Here is a 13451-nt window from a genome sequence, read left to right as displayed (position 1 = left end):
ACTCACTTTTTGGATTCCTCCTCTTATTGTCAGGCAGATGAAATCGAGAAAGTTGGAAGAGAACAAGCAAGGGACAGAGGACTGCATCTATCTCAGAGCCAGGAAAAGGCTGTAGTTTAACAGAACCCGGCAGAAGAAAAAGCCCCGGGATCAAAGGATAAACAGTATTATTTTCTATGAGGGAAGAGATAAAACATTTACCTTTACGATGGCAAACCCCAGGATTACAAGCATAGCGTAGCTGATAACGCTCTGCAGCCCAGACTCCAGCTCCTCTGCACAGCCCTGTCATGAAAGAGATGGATGACAACAAATCAAAATATGTAATTTAGCTGGATGTTTTTTGGCTTTTTTTTACCTCCCTGACACTTAAAAGGAAGCAGGACCTTGTAAGGCCTGTCTAACCAACCACTGCAGACCCGAGGGCTTCCACTCTTGCCTACCAGACTCAACACCTTGCCCTTCACCTCTTGCCTGGGGAGAGACACTGACATTTGCTGCTTCTCAGAATCTCCTCTGGCTCAGGTCACTTAAAGAAGTGCCCAAACCTCAGAACCAGGAAGACCAGCAGTGGTATCTACTAAAATTCAACTGAAGGGCTTGTGCCCCAGACTGAAAGACCTGATATGCAATTCTCCAGATTCATGGTCAATCCTAGAAGGGTCTCTTCACCCACCCCAGATCTGTTTGAACAACTACGTGTCCATAGCTAGCGCTCTGGCCTTGTCACGTTGCTTCTGTAGAAACACGAAATGGAGGACTGTTACTAGCAGACAGACAAGACCAAGCATCCACACTGGTGCCCCTCCTTCATCATCTAGGAGCTTTTATAGAAGAATAGAAGAAGGAAGTCAGCTAGAGGAAAATCACGGGGAGAAAAGGGTTTGGGGGACAAATTGCTAAGAAGAATTGGATGAAGTTACCCTTAAACCCTGGCTGAAGTGCTTTCCTCATTGGTCCTGGCTGAGAATGATCATGCTCTGGCTATGAAACTGTGCCCTGTATGCTCACCCGTGTATCGAGTTCCTGCGGCTGATCCACACGCCCCGTGCAGTTCTTCATATCTTGCCTACAGCAGCTCAGAGGGACACTGTTGTTACCGGTGGCATTAAACCACGGTGTGGTTGTCCAGTCACTGTAGTTCTTCACCCCGCAACAATGAAGCTGCCAAACACAGGACAGTTACAGGGACATATGAATATATGTGAACCTGGATGTTAATGTTGAGTTAAACCTCTCTTAGGCATACTGGGCAAGAGCTGCCCACAGCATGCAAGAGATTTAGATACAATAGATCAACTTCCCTTCATACACTATTGCCTTCTTACTAGTTCACCCTTCATGAAAGCTCTAATTTTAAAGTAATAGGTTGCAGGATAGAGTCTTCTGTCATCTTTCTATTTTATGGTACAGGAGTCTCAGCAGCAGTTATTCATATGTACTCATTTGGTCACTCATGGCCACTCATGTCAACAAGACCACTCATTTACACACACTTCACACCTCGAGCCTGAAAATGCCAACTCTACAACATGGGGAGTACCCTCAGTTGCCTTGGAGAATCAGACACTAAACAATGCTGCAGAGTTGAGTTCCAGGATACGACCATACTGACCCTCTGTCCTTCCCAGCCCAAATTCCTTGATTAGGACCCAATTCTTGCTTTCTAAATATTTCTCAGGGCAATTTAAATGTTTTCTTACCTGTTCTTGCAAGTAATCCACAACAGTAGACTCTGGACTTTTCCCATCATACTTCTCAAAGACTGAGCGCATCGTGCCTTGCACGTCAGTTTTTACCTATTTAGAGAGGAAAGAAAAAAATACATATTGTTTTAACATGACAGCTAAGTATTTTATCTAGTGGAAACTGCAAAAGATCTGTATCCCAACTAAGTCAGGGGAAAAACAAACCAACCAACAGAAAAATCAAGCTATGTTTTAGATGAAATGCTGGTAGCACTTAACCAGAATGACGTTCCTGGATAGAAGCTCGCCTCCTCTGATGGAAGAGCCCTCCTTTGCGAGCATTAAGAACTGTTCAGTCCAACTTGGAGATTGTTGCAATGCCTGCCAGGTACTTTATGTATTCACCATGTTCCCGACAAAGAGTGATCTGCATACTGGAGGGTGACATCCCCATTGCCGCTTGCCCTGCAGATTGCAGGTTAGGGGTTGAAGTACAAGAAAACTGAATGTAGTGGAATGCTCCGACAACACAACATCTATTTTTTACTTTTAGGTTACTACAGAGCTGGCAATTCTTTGCTTACCTTCTCCCTGTAAACAAATCCCAGGACAAAAGCGGATACTTCTGCAATAAAGATAACCAGGATAATGGCCAAGAACTGAAATTAAAAGAGAGATCGTAAGGAATAATCCCACAGCATTTGAATTCAATTGCACGTTACCCATCACATTTATAGAGACAAGTTACTGTTATCTGTTGTTGCCTCCCCAATCCAAATAGTTTCCAGCAAATAATTTAAAATAGAAGATTATTGTGCGTGGCCCAGACTATGACTGCAGTTCCACAGTGTCTGTGCCCCACGTGGGCAGTCTCATGAACACTGCCACGGTGTGATCTGCGTGAAGAGCCTATGAAACACTTCACGAGGTGGCTGTCGAGCAGGAGACTGCACCGATAAGCCAGCAGCTGAGTTAGGTACATTGGGCACTGCTTGTTGAGCTCACGTCGCCTTCAAGGCATGAGCTGGGGGCCTGAAGTTATTCAATGTGAACGTTTCTGTTTATTTTAAAAATCATTCGCTATCAATCAGTGCCCCACAGCAGCACGTAACTCCCACAAAGGAGCAGTGCTTCAGCCATGTGTTTCAGAATAACCTTTTACTTTCTGTTCTGGGCATCCCGAGAAGGTCTAATGTAGCACCTCCCACACCAAGCAACAGGGTGAAGCAGAGGACAGGCAAGAATGTGCAACACTCACCAGCCCTAGGCCGACTCGAGACTCGCGGAAGGTGGCACAGCAGCCGATCAACCCAATGATGAACATTACCACAGCAACGCAAATAATGATCACGGCTGGTAACAGAGCGTACTTGTCCTGCAGAAAGTTGTCGTAGCTCTTGTAGGTGTTAATGACATATCCCCCAACATAGCTGAGACCTGCTGCTGCTGCCTGAAAGGCAATAAAGAAAGTTATTAGCAGTTATTTATTAAGCTTCTGCCCAGGATAGTAAATATGGACCTTTTTTTTAACAGTGCAACTAACATTTCAACTTCAGAAGAAATGACTACGGTATGCAAAGATCTAGAAGAAAAAAATGCTACCCATTCAAACTTTACCACAGAGAAAATGAAATTCACTTCCCATGAATCACTCCTCTACTAATCCCTCCTCTACCAATGAAGCATGACTTCAGCCGAGCTGAAACACTGTTAGTCTGCTAACATGCACCAGCCAGTGTCTCTGCAGAAGGCAAAGCTCACGCTGCCTACCCAAGATCACCTGCATCCTACCCAACGCTGCATTTACAAGAATCAACTTTTAAGATGATCACTTGTCCTGGTTTTGGTTGGGGTAGAGTTAATTTCCCTCCCGGTAGCTGCTGTGTTTTGGATTTAGTACCAGAACCATGTTGATAACACTGATGTTTTTAACTTTTGCTAAGAAATTAAGGACTTTTTCCAGTTTCCCATGCTCAGCAGATGCGCAGGCGGTGCAGGAGCTGGGAGGGAGCACAGCCAGGCTGCTAGCCCAAGCTGGCCAAAGGAAATATTCCATGCCATAGACATCATATGCTCAGTATCTAAATGAGGGTGGCCGGGGGGCAGGAATCTCTTTTTCCATGGGTTTGAACTTATCCGTGAGTTCATGTTTTCCCTGCCCTGTGAGTTCTGTGAAATTCGTGAGTTCAGGAAGCTCTGGGAAATCCACGGGTTCCGCGATCGCTGCTCGAGGACCGGCTGTGCAATTGTCCATCAGACAGTGAGGAAAACTGTATTGTGTATCTCATTTTGCATATTCATTATTATTATCATTATTTTCTTTGTTGTCTTACTAAACTGTCTATCTCAGCCCATGAGTCTTCCTTTTTATCCATACTCCTCCCCATCCCACTGCAGGGAGAGGGAGTGAGCGGCTGCGTGGTCCTAATTGCCAGCTGCCAGGTTAAACCACATCATCATCACAGGTTCTTTGGGGGGTTGTTGGTTTTGGGCTTTTTTAAAAGCAAAATTCATCCTTTCCACTCTCACAACAGCATTAACCACTAAGGCACAAACGTTCCTAATCTCAGCAAAACACAGTCCCTCCTTTTCCTGGAGGAAACAGATTTCTGCATCCTCTAAAATAAACTCTCCTCCAAAAGGATGTTTTGCCAGTTGAGGCCAACATCCAGTGCACCAGTGACAGCTGCCCAACGAGCCGCCCTGGAGACTGAAGGCTTTTATCTGCGGAACTGGGTACAGCCCTGGAAATAACACCAAAAGACTCAGCAATGCCCTGCCAATGCCTCACCAACAGCATAAAAAAAATTTCTGGAGAGTTACAACAGCTTATCCGCTCCCTATAATCCTGCAGCACAAGACGATGCCTGTAAAAATTAAGCACTGTCTGTACTCAGGTTCTGGAAACTCGAGGGAAACCGGCCTGTTTGTTTTCAAGAGGCCACAGCTGGATTTCATCATGCAGCTTACAAGCAGTTCATTACTTCCCCCAGCGCTGTACATTTTAATTAAATCAAACAGTGCTCACACTGGAGCTAGGAGTTGCTAATTCCTTTACCTTGTTTGGCTCCTTCCCCTCCAGCCAGGTCTGGTGCCTGCCCTTCAATTACCTCCAAGAACAGGGGACATCATTTCAGACAGCTCTCATCCCACACCACTCTCGCATTCCTAGACGCTGCCTGTACCTCAAAACTACTGGGATCAGATGCACCACGTGATGAAACCAGGCTCAAACTAACCCTTTGGGACATTTAGCACACGCCACGCAAGATCCTGCTGTGCTGGGGCTCAGATACTTCAGGTCCTCTACCAGGAAAAGGAACAGAATCACCACTTCTCAAGAGGTTTCTTTTCTTCTCCACATGGACTAGGTTTTCAGGGAGTGCTAATGATTAAAGTAGTTCCGAAAACTTCCTGTAACTTTTCTTCTCACTGAGGAAAATCTCTTTCCCATTTCCCTGTCTGCAGGTGCACAGTGACCAGGGGCTTCTTCCTCCCACCTCTTTTAAGGATGCAGGGAAAGGACAAGACCACTTTAGTGCAAAGGGCACCATTGCCTTCTCACTTCACCACCGTGAGCAAACTCACCTCTTCTTCCTCCAGCACTATGCTCTTGTACTGAAAGTGGGACAGGAAAAGTCCCTGGAGTGACAGCAGCACTAAAGGTTGGGCTGGGGACATTGCACCTCCGTCCTGCCTTGCCTTCAGTTGCACGAAGGGCAAGGTGTACCACTCAAAAAGCGCATCCTGTACTTCTAGCATGGAGAGCTGGATCCACGTGCAACTGTCCACCTATTCTCTGTTCTGCAACGGCATCATCTGGGCAAGGGCAGCCGTGGAGAAGGACGCAGCGCTCCTTGGGTGACCATCCACCATCACGGAGAAAATGTGATGATGGGATTTGCCCAATATATCCTTTATTTCTAACCTTTTCTAGGACTATCAAGCACTGTGATTGGCCGCGTTGGCCCCAAACGCAGTGAAAACAATGCGGATTCAAGACAGGGGATGCAGGGGCTTTTACTAACCACGGAAGTGCTCTGCTCAGCTGGGCCAGCACCAGCTTGGAAAGCAGCTCACACAGTTCCTAAAACGGTTTCGGCCCCTGCTCCCATGGAAGCCGTGGGAAACATCCAAGTGACTGCAGCAGGAACAGCATGATGCTCTGGGTTGACTTAAAAAACTGCTCCCTACTTTTGCATGTCAAAAAATACTACATGAATAATGTCAGAGTTACTGTCATAGTCGTCCCATCTTCCCCTGACTGCATTTGTTGCTGGGTTTTGAAGCTTTCCTAGCAAACACAAGTATGGCTGCAGAGTAATGGTATTCTGGTTTCTCAGTTTTCTGGGAAATTTCAGGCAGGTACACCATGACTCCCCAGCATACCCCGAGTCATAATCCTCTCCCACAAACACAGACACAACACGGCGATGCTCCCAGCCTCCGCGCTCGCACCCCAGATCACCTCATCCTTGGTCTCTCTGCTGCTGCCATCACTGCAAACCTAAAGCCGAGCTGAGCTGTGGCTTTACAAATTCCAGGCTAGAGAAAGCACCCCCGGCTAGTCACCCCAACCCAGAGGTGGAGCCGGCCACCAGCAGCACGAAGCCTCCCGCACATGCACTTTTAAACCAGACGCTCGCATCTGGGTGCAGCCACTAATACAAACGTTTTTCCTGAGGCCACCAGCCTTCAGTGCAACTCAGCACCCAGGCTGGGATGTCCCACCGCAGTTGTCATCAACTGCTGAGTGCCCACAGCCCCAGGAGAAAATCAGAAGGACCCCGAGGCCCTCAGAAAGGCTGGCAGTGGAGGAAGGCAGTTGCCAGGGAAAGGGAGCAGGGGTGCCTTTAACGCACGAAGGGCAGCACAGACTGCATAGCCAGGGTACAAAAAGGGGCATAAACCATGGTTTTGGCAAGTAAACGAGCCATCTGCAGTCAGCAGCGACGTCACCTGAAAACATGCACAATGAAAACAGCCGTGTGACTTAGTTAGCGTGTAAAAATTAACGTGCAAAGTTAATCATTTGTCATCTTCAGAGAATGTAAAGCCCTGCTCTTACGCGTAACTCTAGTCCCAGCCTTTGCAAGTAGTTCTGTACTTCTGAAGAGTCTGCTTCATAATTTAATCTTTCTATAGGACATTTTACACATAAGAATCTTCCAATATTTCCATTATACTTCCGCAAGTGATTTAGGCAACAGACACATTCTTCATCTCTCCTCTCTACTTCACACCTGGTTTTTTACCTATTTTCAGCACGACAATGCAAAGAAAGCACACACAGGAGATGCCAAAGAGGGAGCAACTGTGGGAAACGAAGAAAAACCTTATTGCTAGTAAAGGGCTACCACAAATTCCAAACCACACCGTGAAGCCAATTCACAGAAGTCCTGTAAAGCCAGGAGCAGCAAACCTCCATGGCAGTGAGCCAACATCAGAGGGTCCAGCGTTGAGTTCAAGGAGAATCTTGCCCAAACTTTATCAACACAAATACAGACTGGTGCTATCACAGCAGATTTTATTGCAACAGTCAGGGTTGTCTGGGTTCTGGACAGAGACGAAACACAGCCAGCAAGAGGTCTATTGTAATTTCTGAACTTCTGCTTCCAAGCAGAAAAAGGAAGCGTAATGAGGTAAAAATAAAAGACTTCGGGCAAAAGATCTAGCTTAAAGGAAGTTCACATTTTTTCCCCACAAACTGAGAAACAGCCACGGCTTCACCCATGGTTTTTAATTCAAAGTGAAGATTTTGAAGCCTGAGGAGCGGGGTCACTCAGGAGTGGAAGGCATTTCACGTAACGATCTGTTCCCTGTTTTATTGTTGCAGATGAGTCCCAGAGCCAAACTTTGAAAGGGAAGGTGAAAAATATTTCAGAACATAAATCTGAGCTTTCCTCTTCAGCCTTCCCCATACTCAAGGCAAGTACAAAATCCGGTGCAGTGAGTTTCACCCAACATTGCAAAACCTTCAGCCCATTCCTAGATCTATGATGAAACTTCTCTAGAGAAGTACAACAAGAAACTTCCTTTGCATTGCTGAAGACAGACCTTAAGTCAAGAGCACAAAGTGTAAAGTATGTCTAATTAAACAGATTTCTGTTGGAACTCAAAAAAAAAAAATCTTTCACAAAGGCCAGTTTAAGCAATTACTCTTGGGGAGGAAGAGATCAAATTATTCCTTCTTCATGATTAGTCAAACACCTTCTCAAACACATCTAAAATTATATACTGAGTAGCCAGGATTATTCTGAGAAATTAATACTAGAAATCGTTACTGTTCTTCACAATTTTGTTCGTCTCCTCCTTGGAAATTTACTTTCAGAAAACTTCAGTGCAGAACAGGATCACGCGACGCACAGAGAGGCCTGGACCAATGCAGCTGGCACCAACGCCAGCGCAGGCAGGCAAGGAGCGACGCGAGGCTGATACGGGAGAACCAGTTCATCTGGTCCGTGGGGCTGCATCGCTGCCATCCGCCAGCAAGCGCTGCACTGCTGGCAAGCAGAGCATCCTAACCTTACCCCTTCCTCCCCAAACATCCCCGGGTGACTCACCAGGGCTCCAGGAAATGCTGCTGGTATTTCTTTACGTCGCTGATGGCACCCATAATACAAGCTGAAGAGATGAGGTAAATGGAAATTTTGCAGGAAAGCCCCTTTTCCCAGCTGAGCAACAAAGCTGTGACCGTCTCTGCTGTCTCATCCACCACCGCTCCTGTCGGTCAAGGACCTAATGCCACAATTAGTTCCTTTTTCACACCCTGTGCCTCCGACAGAAAGCGGAGATCTTAAATTGTTTGAGCATGAACAATAAAGTCCTTGTTGGGCTTGAGTGAAAAAAAAAAGCAAAGCCATAGCAACCGGGTTTTCCTAGGCTGCTTTTTGGGCAGGACCTGGGCAGGGTTACTCACCGAGTTGACTTCACCCACCTCTTCCACACGTAGCCCAGCCGGCTGGGCCAGAGAGGCAGGTATCGAGTAGTGCTCTGCTGCAGGAACGTACGTAACAAGCTGGAACTGTCTCCAGCCACGTAATGCACACACAGCACCGTGGATGGTAAATCCTGCCCGTGAAACAGAAGGGGATAGGACTGGATGGCCACGAGGAGCCTGAGCTATCAGGAGAGCCGTTGGAAAATAGTAGATTTTATATATATATATATATAAAAAAATTTTATATATATATATATATAATTTTTTTTTTCTTTTTTTTTTAAGTACAACAAGATTTTTACCTTGTGTCCCGCTGTCAGAAGGGGAATTTTTTTCTTTTTGTATGCTGGTGACCACAACCCCCTGCCCTTCTATAGAGACTTCTGGCCACACAAACACTTCACGACACTTTAATCAGTGTCACAGCCATAGAAGGGGCCCCTTGAACTTCCCTCTATACAATCGGTCTGAAAAAGGAAATAAAATACAAAATTTGTATCTATCAGTCATGCAGAACAGATACTTTTCCGCCTTCCCTTGTTTGTTTTAATAAGTTGACCTTACATGATGGCTAGGAACAGAAGTTTGTGTTCACTTGGACTTATCAGCATAGGCTTCTTTCCTCCTCCCACCAAACCTAAACACAATACAGCAAAGGAGCCAAACTACCAGCTATGAAATGAAAAGACAGTGTTTGTTGGTTTGAGGTTTTGTGGGGTTTTTTTGAAGGTTTCTTCCAGCATCCTCCAATTTCAGAGTGTTGATTTGATCATTTAGGCTGTTAATGCTGACCAGCATCGGGTTTTCTTTTCTAAAAAGCTGGTGAGATAAATATGGAGTAACAAAGCTACAGTGTTAAAAGCGAAAGCTGTAAAAACTGGGGAAACTGTAAATTCACCAAACAAGTGTGTTCAGCAAGATGCATCCTCTATGCAGCAAAACAGCTGAGATAATGAGACTTAAAAAAGGCATTTCTCCCTCATGTGCTTTCAGATAAGGTTTTCCCAGGGCCAGCACTAACATCTGCCACAGCACAGAACTTGGACTGACTTGACTTTGTCCCACATTTTTAACTTCTTATGGAAAAAGAAAGATATGGTAAATAATACTGTTTATCTTTAAAGACCAATAGTGTTTGTTTTCTGCAGCAAACTACTACAAATACATACTGGAAGAACTATAAATATCCACACAAACATTTTTTGAACCATTCCCTTCTAGTTCTTCATTAGACAATCAGCTCATGGAGGTGATTTAGTTAATTTTAAGGCTTGACAGACACTTTTTTTCCACAAGTATCTTTGCCCAGCAGTGATTTAAGTCAGAGCACCTCACTCAATACAATACCTGATGCTAATGTTTTGCCTTCACTTCCAACAACTACATTTACTGGGATGCTATCAGCTTTTCAGCAATTTTAATTTACCAGAGGACAGATTAGGATACAATTTTCAACTATTAGTTTGCCAAGTGTTTGCCACTACAGTGCTGTCCCCATGCCTCCCATACCCAGAACCAAGCCCCAGCAACATCAGTCTCATTTACAGCTGCACACCCCCTCCTTAACACAGCAGACACTCCTGGTCTTTGGGATTTTTGTGTACGAAAAGAGGTTTTGATTTACCCTGACAGGTAAATCCTCTGCTCTAAAGGGTTTGCACAGCATTTCCTCCACAGATAATTCATTTTATTAACAAACAGCCAGCATGCATGGCAAAGGGAATTCTTCTTTCCAGTTCCCTCGCTGCTTTACCATACTACAAGTTTTATTCTTCCCATTCCCCAACAGATTTTCAAGTCCTCCCGAGCTGCTGTGTTACTCCATTTCCATGGAGACAACAGGTTTTCTAGTGACTTCAGGGGAAAAAGGCACTGAGTTTTCAAGAAAGCCTTGTTCATTTTGGGCTCGCCCGAATGACTTTACAGCTCCTGTTTCAAACTCCACTTAGCCCACACGGACCAGGCAGCTCCCCAGACCTGACAGCCTCCCTGGGCCCGAGGCACAGCTGGTTTTTTCCCCAGTAATTAGGGCAATCCTAGCTCAGCACTTCCCATCCCACTCACACAGATTCCTCTCCTTTTTTCCTGTCACAGGTTTAAAACTCTGACAGCTGGGAGGGACCTCCTGGCTTCAGCTACGGTTTCCTACCACGCTTACAGTATTCATTTCTCCGAATGATAAATCAATTAATGCCACACTTGTGTGATGTGGCTTCATCCAGGACAGCGTGTGACCCTCTACCTGTGGCACAGCAGAGGAGGCAGGCTCCACATGCCCATCACACGGCCACGCAGGCAACAACAGCTACAGAGGGGATGTACCCACCATGTGCTGCAGCTCCCGGCCGTGCATAGCTCCCAGCCACTGCCAGACAGGCTGGCCACGCACCGCTGCAGTACGAGGTCACATAACCACAGAAGGGTTGGGGAGAAACCTCTGGAGGTCACCCGGTCCAAACCCCTGCTCAAGCAGGGCCACCTAGAGCTGCTTGCCCAGGACCATGTCCAGGTGGCTTCTGAATATCTCCAAGGCTGGAGACTGCAACGCCTTTCTGGGCGGCCCGTGCCAGTACTCGGTCACCCTCACAATGAAAAAGTGTTCCTTGGTGTTCAGAGGTAGGTTCCCGAGTTTCAGTTTGTGCCCTTTGACTTTGGTCCTGTCACTGGGCACCACTGAGAAGAGCCTGGCGCCGTCCTCTTGGCAGCCTCCCTTCAGACATTTATATATGTCGGTAAAATGGATGGATGTGTTGGACATGGATGTGTTGGAGTGGGTCCAGAGGAGGGCCACGAAGATGATCCAAGGGCTGGAGTACCTCTCCTCCTCGGACAGGCTGAGGGAGCTGGGGCTGTTCAGCTTGGAGAAGAGAAGGCTCCAGGGTGACCTTAGAGCAGCTGCCAGTGCCTGAAGGGGCCAACAAGAAGGGTGGAGAGGGGCTTTTCACAAGGGTGTGTAGTGATAGGACAAGGGGGAACGGCTCTAAGCTAAAAGAGGGCAGATTGAGATGAGATATTAGGAAGAAATTCTTCCCCATGAGGGTGGTGAAACCCTGGCCCAGGTTGCCCAGAGAAGCTGTGGCTGCCCCCTCCCTGGCAGGGTTCAAGGCCAGGTTGGATGGAGCTCTGAGCACCCTGGGCTGGTGGAAGATGTCCCTGCTGATGGCAGGGGGTTTGGAACCAGATGATCTTTAAAGTCCCTTCCAACTCTTACCATTCTATGATTCTAGGAACACCCCCCCAGAGCCTTCTCTGCTCCAGGACGAACAGTCCCAGCACCCTCAGCCTTTCCCCACAGGAGAAATGCTCCAGTCCCTTCATCACCTTCACTGCTCTCTCCATGGGTTTCTTCCACCGGTGAGCCCAGCTCCAGACCCCAGCACTCCAGACGTGGCCCCCCCAGCACTGAGCGGAGGGAAGGACCACCTACCTCCACCCACTGCCAACCCTCCTGCTGATGCGGCCCAGGGTACCCTCAGCCTTCTTGCAGCAAGGGCACATCGCTGGCTCATGGTCAGCTTGGTGCCCAGCAGGACCCTCAGAGCATTTTCTGCCAAGCTGCTTTCCAGCACTCGCACTGCTCTGGTCCCCACTGTCCTACAGCTCTTCCAGTTTCTGAGACTTTCTGGGACCTTTGCAGCCCATAGCTTCACAGCTTTCCCCACTTTTTTCTGCTGGAAAAAAAACCAATTTAAAAACTTAGTACATACACTTTCTGTGTTCCCTCAGACTCTCAAGTTGTGAAAACACTGATCTGTGAAGTAATACAAAATACTGAACTCAGCATGTTGGCTTTGGATTGGAGCAAAAAGCACCAAAGTTGTGAGCTCCTACCAAGCTGTCCTCGATCACCAGCAGCACCATCAGGCCCAGGGAGAGACTTACCACTGATCTCGTGCCAGTTGTCAGCCTCAGTTTCTAAACCCTTAAACCACAGTTTCGTCATGTGAAGTACAGAGGTGGGACTCCAGCAACAGAACTGTGCTGAGCCTGCTTATACGAAGTCACGGGAGACTCTTCAAAGCACTTTATATATCTAAATGCTCAGCCGTGATGAACAGCGAAGGTGCGTGTTTCAGCTTGCCTTCACAACACACCACAGGGCTGCTCGGCAGGTACAGTGGGAAGCGCCTGCTTTTTCCTTTTCTTCCTCAAATGAAAACAAAGAGCAACAGCCTGAAGGCTCTGAAAAAACGTGGCTCTCTTTCAGGGGAAAAAAAACCCAAAAGCAAACCAACATCTCCTTGTAGTTTTTACATGCTGCAAACCCACGTGCTCAAGAGGGGATTCTGGTTTTAATGGGTGTGTTTTCAAGTTATGTTAAATAAATGTAGTTTTTACATGCTGCAAACCCACGTGCTCAAGAGGGGATTCTGGTTTTAATGGGTGTGTTTTCAAGTTATGTTAAATAAATGTTCCCTTAGCGTTGTCCTAGCATGTCTTCTTCTGTTCCCTGAGCCTGAATCTGGGGTTTTTCCTCCTTCCTAAAAGCCAGCACTTATACTACGAAGCGTTAGAAGTGGGACATCCTCATGGAGACACAGCACACCAGGCTTTGCAGAGCAAAGGAAGGAATCCTACCCCAAGCCCTCTGACTCCAATGCCGAAACCTCCCCCTTGGGCTCAGTGTGCTGCTGCTAACCAACATCACGGAGCATCAACGCACCTCTGAGGACAACAGGACGACTGTTGGGAGAAAGCAGCACCACCCTTTTCACTCTTATTCTCCCCAGATACAGACACAGACTGCAGGGCAAGAGCCTGCTGCGAGTATAACTCGAGCTGAGCATGGGTAGACTTATCAGCTGCTGCCAAGCCATTTTTGA

At 46.9% G+C, this 13451-nt stretch overlaps 1 protein-coding gene across 2 annotated transcripts in view; it reads right to left on the bottom strand.

The window, feature by feature from the left end:
• LOC142365745 (tetraspanin-36-like) overlaps window positions 1-13451 on the bottom strand; it is a 28545-nt gene that overhangs the window by 3453 nt on the left and 11641 nt on the right. For both annotated transcript variants that reach the window (XM_075446947.1, XM_075446948.1), the window contains exons 2-6: window positions 2947-3138; window positions 2273-2347; window positions 1704-1799; window positions 1012-1164; window positions 202-285 (exon numbers count right to left, since the gene is read on the bottom strand). In XM_075446947.1, coding sequence (XP_075303062.1) covers window positions 202-285; window positions 1012-1164; window positions 1704-1799; window positions 2273-2347; window positions 2947-3138 — 600 coding nt within the window. The remainder of the gene's footprint in view (window positions 1-201; window positions 286-1011; window positions 1165-1703; window positions 1800-2272; window positions 2348-2946; window positions 3139-13451) is intronic.

The sequence above is a fragment of the Opisthocomus hoazin genome, chromosome Z (assembly GCF_030867145.1).
Source record: "Opisthocomus hoazin isolate bOpiHoa1 chromosome Z, bOpiHoa1.hap1, whole genome shotgun sequence".
Taxonomy (NCBI): Eukaryota; Metazoa; Chordata; class Aves; order Opisthocomiformes; family Opisthocomidae; genus Opisthocomus; species Opisthocomus hoazin.
Note: the sequence above shows the minus strand (reverse complement) of the source record. Positions and strands in the feature narration are given on the sequence as shown.